Below are 17,011 nucleotides of genomic sequence, written 5' to 3'. Positions count from 1 at the left end.
ATCGATTTTAAACAAGTTTGCAAAAAAATGAAAGCTTTCAGTTTGCTTTAATTCTGTCATGTTTCCGTTTTTTTTTAACAGAACATATAGCGGTGCAGACTGTGTTATTTGTTCCATCCCAAAAAAATGGGGACATAACAGAAGCAAGCATTTTTCAGATTCTGCTTGTATTTTATTAAGACGTGCCTGTTGCATGTCTTAGTAGGCAAAAATACATGGCAGGCTGCCATAACAACCGAACAGGTGTCCACAATCTCTTTACCTTACAAGCCATTCGGGACCTTTAACCCTTTCCAATCCAATTTGTATCCTGGTTTTCCTAGGGAGCTTACTCTTTTCCTGCCGTTATACAACGGCGCTATATGCTGGCTAAAGCCAGTACTACATGAGGTGACACGTTGGATAGGCTAGGGCAGCAGAGAGGCTGGTAATATACAGTAAGAGAACCTCGACGGACGTCTTCCAATATCGGAGCTGTACAACCTTGAATCATAATGTCTTCAGATGTCAGACAGTGGATTGGAAAGGGTTAAATGCTGTTCAGGGCGTCTAAATGCCACGGGCAGAATTGAAAGCAGCATTTAATTGGTCAACAGCTGCGGTCAGAGCGATCTCCGATTACAGCTGCTGCAACTAGGTGTCATTTGTTGTTGACAGCCGGCCATGTATGGAGTGGGGTTGGCTCTCAAGACTGCCCCGTAGAAAGTCAGGTGAGGAAAGTCAAGGACATCCAAAATTCCATGAAAACTTTTGCTTTATTATACCATGTTAAATCAGTACAAGAGAGGAGCCATGGTGCAGCGATCAGTGCTTACGCGTTTCAAACCAACAAGGTCCTTGTTGACAGCATAAATGACTAAATGGTCATAAAAACAGTACAGCATTTAAAAACAAGTTAGGCCAATTACAAATGCAACGATTTGCATATGTAATTGGTACATATTAGAGTAATTTGCATACTATATCAGTAGAATATGTACTTGTAATAAGGCAAAAAGTTTTTATGGAGTCTTGGATGTGCCAGAACTTCTTCATCGGCCTGATTACCGATAGTGGTGTTGTGCGCTCCACCTACATCATGGCTGAAGGACTATTGGGAATCCCAGCATGGTGAACTTTCTTAACTGGTCCGTAGAAACTCCGCTTACCTCTACTGTACTTGTACATTGGATCTTACCAACGGCTTAAAGTAAATGTACACCTGTGAGCACCATATAAAGAGGTATTTCAATTTGATTAAGTGAAGCATATCGCCATTACCTCCTGACTGTTGAGGGTCCGATCTCTGGGACTCCCACTAATCTTGAGAATAAGGGTGCTTCAGTGCTGATTTAGTGCTACATGCCCTTCTTGCAGCCAGGGACTGCAGCTTGGCCCTTTCACTTGCACGTATGTACGGCTGCGGTTCTCTCCGCAGTAGAACTCGCTTTAAAGTTTGTAAAAGTGTACTTCAAACTTTTTTTTAATGAGTTTTTTGCCATTTGTCATAAAACATTTCCTACAAAAGGAAACTATCAGTATTCTTCTACAATCTATATTAACCCTTTCCAATCCACTGTCTGACCTCTGAAGACATTATGATTTAAGGCTGTACAGCTCCAATGTTGGAAGACGGCCGCCGGGGTTCTCTTACTGTATATTGCCAGCCTCTCTGCTGTCGGAGCCTATCCAACGTGTCACCTCATGCAGTACTGGCTTTAGCCAGCATATAGCGCCGTTGTATAACAGCAGAAAAAGAGTAAGCCCCCTAGGAAAACCAGGATACAAATTGGATTGGAAAGAGTTAACACTTGAACTAAACGAAACTGAAGTGAACGAGCCCTAAAGGAGACATGGATCAAAAAGACATCTTATGTAAATGATCAAATATTAGTATCTTCTTCCAGATGGATGCTGATACAATGTATAACGGATACGATGACAAGTTTATCCCTTTTTCTCATCCTAGCAGCTTATCCCTCTTTAACCTGCGCACGGCGCCACTTTGACATTCAATTGTTGTTGACAATCAACTGCGTGCGATCTCCGGCGCTACATCAGCTGTGTCATTGCGGTGACGGCCATACATTATGACCATTACTTGAATGTTATTGCGAGAGACAGTGAAGGGTACACAGTCTCATTTTAATCTGGCTTTCTGGGAGGCTGAGGGGACTGTCATTGTCAGCGTATGTCTTGCTATATATCAGTGTCACTCTGTCAGCCGGATCAAAGAGCGGATGACATTACATTAACATGGTAGGAATAGGCTATCGGAGCTGTCACTTCATTGCTTCCAAAACCCACCAGCAGAATCGTCCTTCGGATACTTATTCATCGCGCTTTAATGTAACACAGTGGAGACTATTTGGCATTCGCCTCCCATTGTCAGTCCGCTCTAATGTCAGGGCTTCATTTTTTGGAGAGCTGATAGAAGCAGACTGCCGCTTCCCGTATTCAAGTAGCCATTACAAATATTGGCGAGTTTGTTTCTCTCTGTACTAAGAGAGGTCCTGCTAAAATAGTCAGGTGTCTGCCCTAATCCCATTCATACTGGATCTCTGCTCGCAGATTAGGGATGACTTTGGAATAAGTGCCGGACAAAATGAAATGCGTATATTCCTGATACGAGGCGTACTCACGTTCTAAGGTCTCACAATTTTCTTCCTAAAAAACTACTTACCCCGGGCAGCTGGAAGCATTGCCACTCTTGTTTTATTCAACTGATGATGAATGTCAATGGGTGCCATTCAACGCAAGTCAATAAGATAGAGAATTGCACACTGTCCTTGGAATGTGAACATTTAAAGGGCCACTCCGGTGATTAGTTTGATTCATTCATTATGTAGCTATCCCCCCAGTATATGTAAGTGGGATAGTGTTACCTTGGTCTCCCAAACCTCTTTTTCCTTAGATGGTTATGTAACAGAAGAAGCAGTAGTTACCAATCCTCTTCCTCGGCGATCGAGAAATGCTGCCCCGCAGTCTTCACAGTCGTTGTTTAGGAATGGATACCACCTGACTGCTGCAGCAGTCTTGTGTGGTTCTCTTAGAATCACCACTTGGAGCCATGATGCCAAGAGAACGGCACTTGACTGGCAGGTTTTGATGCAGAATGTCCGCTACAGACATTCCGCAGCAAATCCGCCCCGTGTGAACATAGCCTTACTGTGGTTTCACATCTGCGTTGGAACCTCCGGAGATTCCATAGCTGATTCAGCACAAAATACAAGCAAAAGCTAACAGACACCATTATAGCCAGTAGGATCCGTTCAGCGCTGTTCGATTACGTCATAAGACAGAGCCATTTGGCCAGGGGGATTCCTTTTTCCTGCTCCCCGAATGGAGCAGGAAGCCGACCCCCCCCGACGCAGATGTGAAACCACCACTTTTGTAATCATGGAGGCACATAGTTCTGCATAGGAGATGCATACATAAAGCAATAGATTTTTTTGCATATTTTTCATTTATATTTTCGAAGCCCGTGTTCATTCAGTAGGAGATCTTTAATTAAGATTTGCAACATTTGCTACAAGTCCATGCTTGTTTTATATTCAGTTGTTTACAAAAACGGCAGTCAAACAGCGTACAGATTGTGCAATTAAAATCATTATTAACTTCGATGTGTTGTATATTGTTTGTCCTTCTGTTCTGTATAATTATAACTTTTAGGTTTGGGATTTGACAGGATTTTATGGTATTTTGTGTTTTCTTTTATTTCATAGTGTTTTACATTCAGATCATCTCTTGGATATTGTAAGGATCAGAATGAACCATTTGAATGTCTTTAATCAATAATCATTCGATTCATTAGCCAATGTACGGCTCATTAAGCCGTTTACTCTGAAGCAGTTGGGTCAGAGGTCCTGCGGCGGAGGATCCGGGAGCGCCGTGCGTTCTAGACTGACTGCAGCTTTCATTAGAGACGGGAAAACACCCGCGCTGCCAAGATCTTGTTTTTGTGCAATTCCAACTTGAAGCTTTGTGTGCTCGGATGTTTGTTTTTCCTTTTTACTGTGAATTACCTGTGTTTGTAGCGCATAGTTTTAACAGCTGAAGCGCATCAAGACGTGTTTTACCTTTAATAGCTACTTGGCCGAAAACTGCTTAAAAGTAATGTTTCTGCGTGTGTAATTGTGAAGGATGTGGCGCACTACTGGTACGTGTAAAGACACTCTTATTGCCTAGAAGTAAGAACTCACAAGTAGTTTCACTTACAGGTTGAAGAATTAGGCCACTCTCACATTTGTGTTCAGAAAATGCCACTCAGATTTGCGGCATTTTAACCGCGATTTTGAGCAGCGTTTTTTAATGCAAGTCACAGCGTTTGACAGCGTTTTTTAATTCACCATTGTGATTGGTGATGAGGTGCATTAAAACGCGCAAAAATAGAATAGACGGCGCTTAAAAATGCCTGCAAGGCCCCATCAATATGCCAGCGGTATATCACGGTTAGCGCGGCGTTCAGAACGCCGCGGTAATAAGCGGCACGTATGAGAGTGGCCTTACAAGATGTTTTGACCAGCAAGTGTTAGCCCAACACACTCATTAACGGTGAGCCTGCATATTAACAGTAACATAGTAGGTTAGGCTGAATGAAGACAATGTCCATCCTGTTCAGCCTGTTTTAAGCCCCTTGTTGATCCAGAGGAAGGCGGAAAAAAAAACAATAAGCCAGAAGCCAATTAACTCCGTTTTTGGAGGAAAAATTCCTTCCCAACTCCATCATGACTGTCATAATAATCCCTGGATCAACATTTTTTAAACTCCTCTATGGATTTTTGTCATCACCACATCCTTAGGCAGAGAGTTCCACAGACTCACTGCTCTTACAGTAAAGAACCCCGTTCTATATCGGTGTAGAAACCTTCTTTCCTATAGATGTAGAGGATAACTAGTAATTATTCACATATGCTAATACTTAGTGGGGCCTCCTTTAGGCCTAATAGCATCATATACTCTCTGTAGCATTCTTTCTACGAACATCTGATAAACTTCAGCTGGTATTTCCCTCCATTCATTCTGCAAATGTCTAATGAGTTCTCTCTAAGAAAATGGATGTTGTTCATATTTCCTGACCAAAGATGTTCAGTAGGGTTCAAGTCGGGACTCTGTGCAGCCAGTCCAATCGTGGAAACAGATATCCCCAAACCAACATAACAAATTGAACACTGATTTAAAGATGCGTAGTCCTGTTGGAAGTATTGCTGTCCATTCCCAGAGCGTTGCCACATTGTTGGCATTATTGTCTAGAATGCCAAGATACACCTCCGTGTTCATGGCTCTTGCCACTGCAACCAACAGACTGAGTCCATAACTGAACCTCCACTCTACTAAACAGTTGGCACAACATGCGCAGGCTCAAGGTGTTCCTCAGGCATCCTCCGCACCCAGGTACATCCATCTGATTTGAAGATGGAGTAGCATGATTCCAACAGAACATTCTTCCATTTCTGCTTTGTCCAGTGACGAAGCTTCTAGAACCACTGTAGGGCGACCGATGCAATGCACTTCATAATGGATGGCTTTTGTGCAGCGGCATAACCCATATATCCAGTAACATGTAGTTCGCAGCACAAACTATGGCTGGCACCTCCAAGGGTATGCATCTTATTGGGCATGGTTTAGGGCACGTGGCATGCTAATAAGACAGGATCCATTCTACTGAGAGGGGTGTCCATACACTTTTGGTAGGATAATGTAGACTTCGTAGAGGCTACAGTATTGTATAATAGAGGCCTAACTAGGAGCCCTCGGGCCCCGATGCAAAATCTGTAACCGGGCCCCCTATCTACCATGTGCCATTTATAATACTGGTGTCTTGGTAGGTAACAGGGGCGCCTCTGGGCCAGGTAGCGACTGCTACCTCTGTACCCCCTATAGTTATGCCCCTGATACATCTGGATACTTTTTCTATTTTCCGTGTATGTCCAAGATGGTTTACGTACAGCTGAACGGGACATGATTGTGTAAAATTTAAAGGGGTTTTCCAAGGGGGAATACTATTTATGACCTATCATCAGGATAGGTCATCAATAGTTGATCAGCTGGGGTCCATCGCTTGGGACCTCAACCGATCACTGAAGCGTCACGGCTCGTGTTCATTTCAATGAGAGCCTCGCTTGCAGTTACAAGCGGCTGCCACTTCACTGGGGTCGGAGCTGAGATTTCTGCTCCAACCACTGTGTAATTGTGGCGCTGTCAGTGGGCGTACAATCAGCTGATCGGTTGGGGTTCTGAGTGATGTACCCTTGCTGATCAACAATTAATGACCTAGAGTTATTAATAATATGGTATTACCCCTGGAAAACCCTTTTTATTCTTCATTGTTGGGTATTTTATGTTCAGTTATAATTTTTTTGCTGTGTTGTGCAAGAAAAATTACTTTTTAAAAATTATTTCACCATTTCACTTTTTTACAAAAACGAAGTTGATAGAAGTTCAGGTCTTTTTCTTGGGTGCAGAAGTTGTACTGTCAGAAGTTCCTTTGCCGCTCTGAAGAGCGTAGTGCAGGAAATATGATCATGTCAGGCTGGGAAATCCCTGAAGAGCCGGCCTTGTAAGAGGAATGTGCTGACACCGATACAGTCCGAGACGTCTGCGTGCGCTCAGCGCTTAGTGCAATATATTTACCACTGATGGAGTAAATGCCGCAGAATATGTACTCTGATTATGTGTGCATTCACGGCACGCGCCTCCTGGGAACCTGCGAAGAACCCAAAGGGTGGAGGAAATACGAAAACCGAAGAAGTATTACAATTAGTTTAGCTGAATGTTTCACATCTGGGATTCCATAGTCATTTTTTACGGAATCTGTGCATCAAGCCGCACGGATTGGAAAGCATTGGGCGTCCGCACTTCATATAACACCTGCGGATTTGTTTTTATTTGATTTGCGAATGCCACGCACGGATAATAAATCACAACATGCTCCATTTTACTGCGGATCACGCACGGATGTTCTCCATTCATCTCTATGGGAGCTTATGATCCGCAAATACATTTACGGATTCACCGCCGATTTGAAGGTTAAAATCATTTAGGGAGGTGAGGGAAAGGCCAGGATGTGGGGTGGCGGATTTTTTCCGTGCGGATGATCCGCAATGCATTCACATACATCTGCTGGGGAAAAAAAACACAATCCGCGATCTCCCACAAGCAATAAAAAAATAATTTAATGATGATTCGCGGTGCATCCGCCGCAGAAAGCCGCATGAAAAATTCACGCATGCTGTGGACATGAGGCCCAAGGCCTCATGTCTATTTGCACGCACAGTATCCATCTGCTGAATCCAGCAGCAGAATTCAGCTGTGCCCGCTGACATGGGCAAAAAAAATACATTTTCTTACCTGTCCAGATCCAGCGCGGGGCTCCTCCGCGCTGGCCGGATCTTGTTTCTTCTGCACGGCCAATGCGTTCAGACGCGCCAACCAATGTGGTCACCGCATGCGCAGCACATTTTTAAAAAAAATCTCCTGCTTTCCTGGTGTTCTCCAGCACATCCACAGTAACAGCTGCGGGTTCAATGGAAGCCATCCATGCGGGAATCCGCAGAAAATGGAGCATGCTGCGATCTCTTCCTGCACGTGCGATCTGCACGCCGGAGGGGGAAAAAATCACATCTGCATGCTTTAAATTGTTTTGCGGATGCTAATACATCCCTATGGGCGGCTTGATTTGCGGACGCCACAAATCAAATGGACCTTAGTGTTATATTTACCTTGCGTTGCCCCCTAACCCCATCCCCCACTCCCCGCCTCCATTCCCATTCTTCTTATGAGAAAAGTGGAGTTATTCTACAGTTTTATTACAGTTTGTAAGGAGGGGGGATCATGTACGGAGGATGGGAATATTTGAGTAGGATTGGTGAAATATCCAAGATATCTAGTATAGAAGGTCAAGCACCATCTATAATGATCACTCGGCACGACTTAGATGCCAGAATTTCTGTTTGCAAGAATTCGCGAAGCCACAAGTGCATCTTTCTGTACGGACCTTGTGTCTTACCATTATATGAGTTCATCAGATGTTCTCGCTACTTCCAACATTCACACATCCCACTAAACTCAACATTCCTTGTGTTTTTGCAGTGCTGGACCCAAAGGAGATAACATATATGAATGGAGATCAACGATTCTAGGTCCTCCTGGTTCTGTATATGAAGGGGGTGTTTTCTTCTTAGACATCACATTCTCACCAGACTACCCATTCAAACCACCAAAGGTAAGTGACTCCATATCCTCACTTACTGTAGACTATATCATGTTCTTCTGAACTGAAGGTCAGCGCAGCGGCTTGAATGATGATCTCATGTGCCTGGAGGAAATCCCAGAGCGTGGCTGGATCCACTGATGTCACTCCGGCACCAGATACAACACGCAATTATATTGATTAGAACGCCTCCAAGGTTGTATAACATGCCGAATTTGTAACCTGCTGTACTTCCGGTCCGTTTCAGACCTCTTTCTGATGTCACTCCTGCGGGCTCACTGTATAGATCAGCAGCTTCACAACCTTTTTAAAAGGGGATGTTAGCGCTTTTTCCATCCAAGGCATTGAAAGGGTAAAGTGACCAACAGAGGCGAGGATGTTAGAAAAGTACTATTGGATAAGGAGGCAGGTACGATATCCTCGAATTAAAGAGCAGGGTGATATAAGGCGGCTTTCACATCTCCACCAGTGGTTAAATTTTCCTGTTCCATTTGGGGAGCTGGAAAGGGGAATCCCCTGGCCGAATGGGTCCATCTTAAGATGAAACCGAACAGCCCCCGATGGACCCCATTGACTATAATGGGATCTGTTCGGTTGCTGCTCAGCTGACCGGCATTTTAGATGTGAACCCGGCCTTACGCTACATTATTAATTATAAGCTTTTCCACCTGTTTCTTGAATGCTTTTTTTTTTGATGTTTTTAGCAACTTTGGGATTGAGTTTATGGAATAATGTAACGGTGTTTATTTTGCATATTAATCATGCCAGTCTGTGGTTTGAATAGCCATGATTAAGGACCAATGTTTGAAACATGTAGGCAAACTCATTAGTTTCATATGTTCACTTGTTAACATGTTTTTCTAATAAAAAACAGTTTTTTTGCTGATGGTTTCTGGCATTGGAGCTGCACTGCCTGTTGCCAGTCTATATCATAGTGTCATTGTCACACAGCTGTAAGGACAGATAATCGCTATATAATCTGTAAACTAATTTAGAATTACTAATCTTGGAGGTAGGATGGTGCAGGATAGATTAAACCCGACCATACACATGAGATAGATGACCGCTATCTTCCCGGACTCCACCGTCTACGCTCCACCGAATGACCAGGTTGTTTCAATGAGGAGAGGGAAATAAGCTTTTAGCTATGTGGGCTTATTTAGGCTTGTGGGGAAAAAAGTCATCCATGAAGAGTGGAGCCTCTAATCTGAGATTCAGGAAATCTACGACCTACAATTCAGGAAACCTTTACGGGTGTCGTTAATTATCTCTTCACTTAGGACAGAAGCCAAGGATGAAGAACAACATTACTGTCATGATCTGTACAAGCAGATGAGCAATAAATCAGAGGGAACATATTCGGTAAAGGCGGAATCAGCAGTATTACAAGTAGGAAGAGAAGCTGACACGTTGGAGAATTTGTGCCGAGACAGGATTGTTGTTCTCTTCCTACGAACGTTGTTGGCTTTGGAATGTGCTTAGGCTGGTTTTCTGGTTGCTACTTATCAGCAGTCTCATTTTCTTGAGCAGTAAGAAATGGACATTGAAAGCATAATTATAGACTTTCCACAGTGAGTTGATGGAACAATTAAGGCTCAGTTCACTTCCCTTCTTTTCTTACCTTTGGCGTCGGTGTCTGAAAATTACCCTGACGTTTATGTAGACCATATGGCAACCAATGGATTTGCAAGAAGATAGAGGTGCGAATTCTGCACCGCAAAACCGAAGCATGTGGATATCGGAAAGGCTAGGACAGTTTTCAATTCTGCAGCACGCTCATTATGTTGGGGATCAAGAGGAGTATACTTTCTCCTTGTGGAGACTGCCAAGTAGGCGTGAGACTTATAAGTCATGCAAGGCTCCTCTGGGAAATGTGGTATGCAAATGAGAAGTGGTGCAATGTCTATGTAGCACCTCCTTCAATGCAAGGCCTTTATGTCTCTTGAGGAAATGTTGTAGACTGTCATCATGGATTTCACCCTATATAAGGTACAACAACACAAAAAATGCTGATTTTATGGTGAGAGCCACCTTAAAAATATTTTCGGCACATATGAACTCCATAGATTTCCATATAGAGTATCACTCATTGAAATGCATCCTTGCATTGTGGAAAATTTTGCGGAATCTCTTTGTGCACACTACTGAATATTTGACAAAATTAGGCTTCCAGCATTGTCAGGCCCATTAGACCCTATGGCTATTGTTCAGCATCGGAGAATTTCTGTGCAAGGCTTCTGTAAATATATTATTTCTTTATATGCTGTGTAAGGGCGAGCACCCACTGGCGTTTGCGTTTTCTGCGGGGAAAAAACGCAGCGTTTTCGCCGCGTTTTCGCGGCTTTTCCATTCATTTCCATTGACTTTCATGGGTGCATTAGGAGAAAAATAAGGACACATATGCAACTGACAGTTCCTATGTTAAAAACGCAAACGCAACGCAAAAAAAACGCCAGTGGACAGGAACACATGTTATCTCTATGCCTGTGCAGGAAAAACGCAAAACGCAGGTAAAAAAACGCCAGTGGGTGGGCGCCCTTAGGGTGGTTTCACACAGGCAAGAAAATTGCACGATTTTCACGTGATGCAAGAGCCAGTAAAAAACAGATTATGAAACCAATGATTTACAATGCTTTTTCTTCCCATTACCGATTTTTTTCACTCATGTGATGTCGGGAGAGCAAATAATCGTGGCATGATCTGCCTTTCTGCAAAGGGGTTTTTTTTTTTTTTTTTTTGATTTTTTTTTGATTTCCTATGTTTCCCTACAAAACCTCCTTTTTATCACAACGCGAGGCGACCTTAACATTAGAAAGTCCTATTGACTTTCCCTTAAAAATCGCGCAAAAAGATAACGAGCGGCAGCAATGATTTTGCAAGAAAAAACGGCGCTGATGCTCAAAAACTGTGGGAAAAAAGACGCAATCTTGCGGAACCAGTCTAAGTGGCAAACACTTTCTGGTGTAGCAAATGGTGTTTTCTGCTGGCAGCACAACCCACAGTGCTCTGCACAGTTTTTAGGCCATTCAGATATCACCTCACTTCGGCTCCTCCCCTGTCGCAGCACGGCTATGAAAATTACGTGAGCTTCGTGCGATGCAAGGCATGAATATTAGCCCCATTCTTTTGAATGGAGTCATATACATGAGCGTTTTTTTTTTTACCGCATTTCGGTACGGAAAAAAATCATGGCATGTCCTATCTTTGGGCATTCCCTTGGAACACTTCGCCCTTTGTTTTCAATGAGGCCATAAAACACATTTCATGGCATGCACGTGAGTTCGATGCGAGGTTTCCCATTGAAATTAAGGGATTGCAACTGTACTGGAGAGATAGGAGGCATTTTTGACACACCAACACCTTGCATCTGCAGGGACATCGTACGAGCGCGATATCGGGCGGAGCCTCACGGCCAGATACCATGCTCAATCGTGTGAAATTAGCCTGAGAAAGAGAAACTCCAGCTGCAACCCCTCACCTCTATTAACAACTGTGGACAATTGATTCCCTAAATAGGTTACACTATAGGATGGTTTCACACCTGCATTGGGGATTCCGCTCTCCTGCTACATTTGGGGAGCAGGAAAGGGGACTCCCCGCAGCCAAACGGCTCTGTATCTGGATGGAACCGAACAGCGCCAATATACCCACCCATTGGCTATATTGATGCCTGCCCTCTTCCGCCCAGCTGCCCGGCTTTTGGGCAGAAGGAAAAGTCCTATATGCGCTATTTTGAACCAGATTTGTGACGGAACCTCCGGCCGAAGGTTCCAACGCACATGTGAAACCGGCCTTAACAAGCTTAACCTTTTCCAATCCAACTTTGGATTCAGGGTTTCCTAAAAGGCTTTCTCTTTTTGCTGTTATACAACGGTGCCATCTGTTGGCTTAAACCAATGTGTGTGCCAGAGAGGCACCGACAGCAGAGTGGCTGGCAATAGATGGTAAGAATACCCTGTCGGAAATTTTTTGACATTGGTACTGTGCAAGCTTTAATCAGAATGTAGGAAGACGTCAGACAGTGGATTGGAAAGGGTTAATATATTCACATGTTCTACTGATTAATGTAGAGAAAATTCTAATGATATGCCATCTTATTAATACTTCAGCCATTGTCTGTCTACATCCTTTGTTACTGAAAATGGAACTACGTGCCGTGAACCACAAGAGCGGGAGAGAATGTCCGTAAGAATGACAATGGTGATACATGTGGCCGTCGGTAGCGGGCTCTTATTCATGTCTACTATGTAAGACAGAGATGGATGTGCCGGCTTCTAAAGGCAATGAATTACTTGTTAGCTATTCCCCTTCTTCACTGAAATACTTGGAGCCGTCATGTGCCGCTTCACAAAACAGTGGAATGCCTTTATAAATGTTGTACATATTGAGGCCAAGCCATTCTTCGGAGCCAGACCATATTTTAGAAATGACTCTTTTCTTGGAGGCGGAATAGACCGTTCCTTATGGTAGACTCTTACGTCACAAGTTGTATTTTGGCAGTATGTAACCTAAAAGAGTCCCTCTTAGGACGCTGAGGTTTACTATGTGCTGCAGTGTTTACGAGCGGCGGCGTTTACGCATATGAATCCAGTTTGGGTTATTTGACCACATTTGAAATACTTCAATTAAATCTCTTATTCCATTGATGACGTGGGAACAGGACAATCATTCCCAACAACCTCTCGGCCAATCATACGTCTGTAAATCCTCTTCTGCATGCAGTGTGTATCCGGTTATCCCGCTGCTTAGTGTTTGCTCAATTTTTGTAACAATGTGTTTATTTAATGTTATTTTTGTTCTTATACATAGTTGCTTTCAATATTCTGCTGGTTGCCTTTGGAAGCAGACATAATATTACCCTACCGCTTTGACATGTGACTTCAAGGGACTCTCCGGGATCGGAGGGAGGGGAGCAGTAAATAAATAAATCTTGGTATTTGTATAGCACCAGCTTATTCTGCAGCGCTTTCAGGTAATTATTACTTATTACCCCCCACCAAGCTGGTTCTCATTTTACCGACCTCGGAAGGATGGAAGGCTGAGTCAACCTTGAGTCGGCTACCTGAACTTTCCGGGATCGAACTTGCAACCTTCAGGTCGTAGGTGAGAGCTTACACTCTGCGCCACACGAGGCTCAGTAGTATTACCTACCACCATCTGTGTGTGGCATTCTGGTGCAGATCTGCTGGTTCTTCGGCTCTTCTTCAGGCTTTCATGATGGCCACTTTGCTTCTATCGCTACCCCATTCACACTGTGCATCAGTAGCTTAAGACACTTCACTGTGCTTTCAGATTGGCCAGTGCTGCTCACATGAACAGCACTAGCCAATTAGAGAGCAGTGTGTAGTGTCTTAGACGACTGATGCACAGTGTATATGGGGTAGTGATAGAAGCAAAGTGGCCATCATGGAGAACCGAAGGGAGGTCCGGTAACTGGTGAATCCACATCAAAGTGCCCCAAATAGAAGGTGGCAGGTAATGTTACTCAATTTTGCTGTGTGTAAACCTTCTTTTGATTGAAAAAAAAACATGCAGAAAAAGGATGTCCCAGCATGCAGTTCAGGTGAACTAGTCCTAGATTACCACAGGGTTCTGTAGGGACCTAAGTTTGGCTTACCTGAACCGTGTGGGGTCCGGGCCTTGCAGCCATAACACACGCACAAACACTAAAATGTAGCCAAGCGATTGATTCTTAATACTGAAAAGCGTAACCTCATATCATGATAGTGCTAAGTATGCAGGCATGAAAACATCAGATCTATCAGCAGCACCTTGCTGACAGTTTCCACTTACGGCTCATCCGCACTGGCATTGGCCTCAGTTACATATGTATGTTAAGCCTCATGCACATGGGTGGAAATCAAAGCGAGCATCCGCCTCCGGATTCCGCAGCAATAACCCTCCATAGCATGCAATGCAAAAATGATTCTTCATACACGAGTGGAAACCAATTGCGGTTTCCGCTCGCGGATGCAAAATTGCAGCATGCTCCATTTTCCTGCAGTTCCCGCACGAACAGCTTCCATTGAGTCAGTGGACGCCGTCCAACCCGCTACCCGTCCGCAGTTAACATTGTGGATGAGCCGCGGGAAAAGCAGGAGTTTGGAAAAAAATCCGTTCTGTGCATGTCTGATGGTGAGCTGCGCGGACCATCCGCAGTACAGAGAAGCCCGAAGAAGACAGGTCCATGCGGACGCTGCCATACGCACTCACAGGTACGCAGGGTCACCTGCCGTGGTCAAGGCCGGATTCCGCAGGTGGAGGCCTTTCTCTGTTCCATTTGAGGAGCAAAAAAAACGAAATAAAAGCAGAATTAAACGGTTCCGTTTTTCTCCCCATTGAGTTTTCTTTAAAAACGGAAACATTTCCATTTGTTTCCATTTTATTTCTGTTTTTCAAATGGAACCAGTAGCGCAGTGTTTTTATTTCCGTTTCTCTGCTAATCAAACGGAAATGTATAGCCAAAGCGAACGCCAGTGCGGACGAGCGCTGAACAAAGGCTGGTTTCTTTCTATGTTGCATAGAAAAGGACATTCAGAAATCTGTGAAAAGGGCAACAATGGGATGAATATATATGACGAAGTTGCTACATTTACATCCTCTAACTACAAGGTCGGTAATAGAGAATGTTTACATTAATGGAGGCAAAGCATTTTGGGACGTGGTCTTCATTTATTCCAATGCTTTCTTCTTGAATTGTCCTTGTAAGATTATTAATCTGAGCTTTCAGCTGCTGGCAAGCGGTATAACCAGTCATTAGGATCTGTAGCGGGATAGTGTCATGGTGCGGCCCTACCGTTTAACTAATGCACACCTGAGATTGCACTGACGGAGCACAGATATCGGAGCCCCCCGCTCCACCTCGCTGGATTCAAGGCAACCATTAGTCAAAGAGAATAGCCAGATGACTACATGAAAAAAAAATGCTAATGTCACCAGTACCCCTAACTGTCCCTTTTGGTTGGATGGCGACATAGTAGAAGCTCACCATGGCGGTCACCAACCTTTTGTGACTTCTTTTTCTTTAAAGATTCCTACAGCTGTTACAAATGTCTTTTTCTCCCAGAGCATTGGCTGGACTAGATACTATTGTATCAGAAGAGAGGCTATAAAAATGGGAGCAAAATACATTTGTAACAGCTGTAGAAATCTTTCTAGTAGTTTGCTACAATGTATCCATCCCTGGCTGTTTACTCACAGGGTAGACTGGATACAATTGTATCAACTTCCCAGTTGAGCGCAGGAATCGCTATATACTGGTTTAAAGCCTATGCATTTAATTAAAGGGGTTATCCCAAAATACTTTTATCCCAAGAACGGGGGTCCCATGTTTCCTTGTCCTTCTCATCACTGGCTAACTGCACGGCCAACAGCGAGGAGGAGATGTAATGGAGTGGTGGTCAAACCTGCACTGTGGCTATCTCTAGTAGTCATATTAAAGATGAATGGGGTGGCACCACACATTCCATCCATCTTCAATGCCTGGGTGGGAGGAGGTGTAGTTATCTGGTATTGAGAAGGAGAGCATGGGAACCCTGTTCTCTGGTGGGGGCGTCAGCGATGAGACTGTCATCAATCAGACTTTTTATCACCTATCCGTTGGCAATACTCCTTCAAGGCCTCATGTCCACGGGCAAAATTGAATTGCGGAATCCCTGCCGATGATCCGCAGTTCGATATGCCCATGGACAATCACTGGGCATCTGCAGGTAATTAAATACCTGCGGATGTCCCTTTATCCCGGCGTGCAGATCGCACGCACAGGATTAAAATCATACCATGCTCCATTTTCTGTGGATTCCCATACGGACGGCTTCCATTGAAATCAATGAAAGACGTCCAATTAGCGGCACACCCGCAGCTGACACTGAAGATGTGCCACAGATCCGTGACAAAGCAGGAGATTTGGGGGGGAAAAACACTGCACATACACTGTCTGTCCTAAATTGGGATATCTGGCCACCTTAATTTAGCAAATTTATCAGAAGGGCACTTGTAGCTTAACCCTTTCCAATCCAGTTTGTATCCTGATTTTCCTAGGGGGCTTACTCTTTTTCTGCTGTTATACAACGGCGCTATCTGCTGGCTAAAGCCAGTACTGCATGAGGTGACACGTTGGATAGGCTCCGACAGCAGAGAGGCTGGCAATATACAGTAAGAGAACCCCGACGGACGTCTTCCAACATCGGAGCTGTACAGCCTTAAATCATAATGTCTTCAGAGGTCAGACAGTGGACTGGAAAGGGTTAATACATTTGGAACATGCTGGGCATGTTAGCCTCTTCTTTATCCCAACTTACAGTTGCTGTTCATGTGCTCCAATAATTTACAACAAAACTGGTGTACCCATTTAGTAAATTTTGGCGCATTTGTGACATCTTTGCCCCGTTCTCTTATAAACGTTCTTGCAATAGTTTTGTCATGTTTTACTTGGTCATCCTCCCTCTTATCTTTAGTACAGTTTTTGTGACTGGGTATTGTCATCCATGGGTGGATGGTTCATCAGATGTTGAATATTTGAATTCTATAAGGCTCTGTTCAGAGAAGTTGTGGCTTCCGTTATTATTGTGCCCGGGCATCATAGAGTAGGTTCTTTTGACATCCGACAGATTTCATTGACCTATAATGAGGTCTTTCATAATTTTCATCCTTTTGACTGAAAGCATAGCGCTACATGTAGTTATTCTTCCTTTGGAGCTTTCAGCGCAAATGGGAACACCGCCTTAAATTGAAATATGAACGTACAGTAGTCCGATGCAAAGAAGCATTTCATGGTTTGCTCTACATTTGGAATTGCCCTTTTTTACCCTGTTCTGCTTT

The 17,011-nt window shown here is 43.9% G+C and overlaps 1 protein-coding gene across 1 annotated transcript in view; it reads left to right on the top strand.

The window, feature by feature from the left end:
- LOC136586736 (ubiquitin-conjugating enzyme E2 E2) overlaps positions 1 to 17,011 on the top strand; it is a 211,902-nt gene that overhangs the window by 175,254 nt on the left and 19,637 nt on the right. Inside the window, exon 4 of the mRNA XM_066584931.1 lies at positions 8,071 to 8,203. Within this exon, the coding sequence (XP_066441028.1) occupies positions 8,071 to 8,203 (133 nt within the window). The remainder of the gene's footprint in view (positions 1 to 8,070; positions 8,204 to 17,011) is intronic.

This window comes from Eleutherodactylus coqui, chromosome 12 (genome assembly GCF_035609145.1).
Source record: "Eleutherodactylus coqui strain aEleCoq1 chromosome 12, aEleCoq1.hap1, whole genome shotgun sequence".
Taxonomy (NCBI): Eukaryota; Metazoa; Chordata; class Amphibia; order Anura; family Eleutherodactylidae; genus Eleutherodactylus; species Eleutherodactylus coqui.
This window is presented reverse-complemented; position numbering and strand designations above follow the sequence as displayed.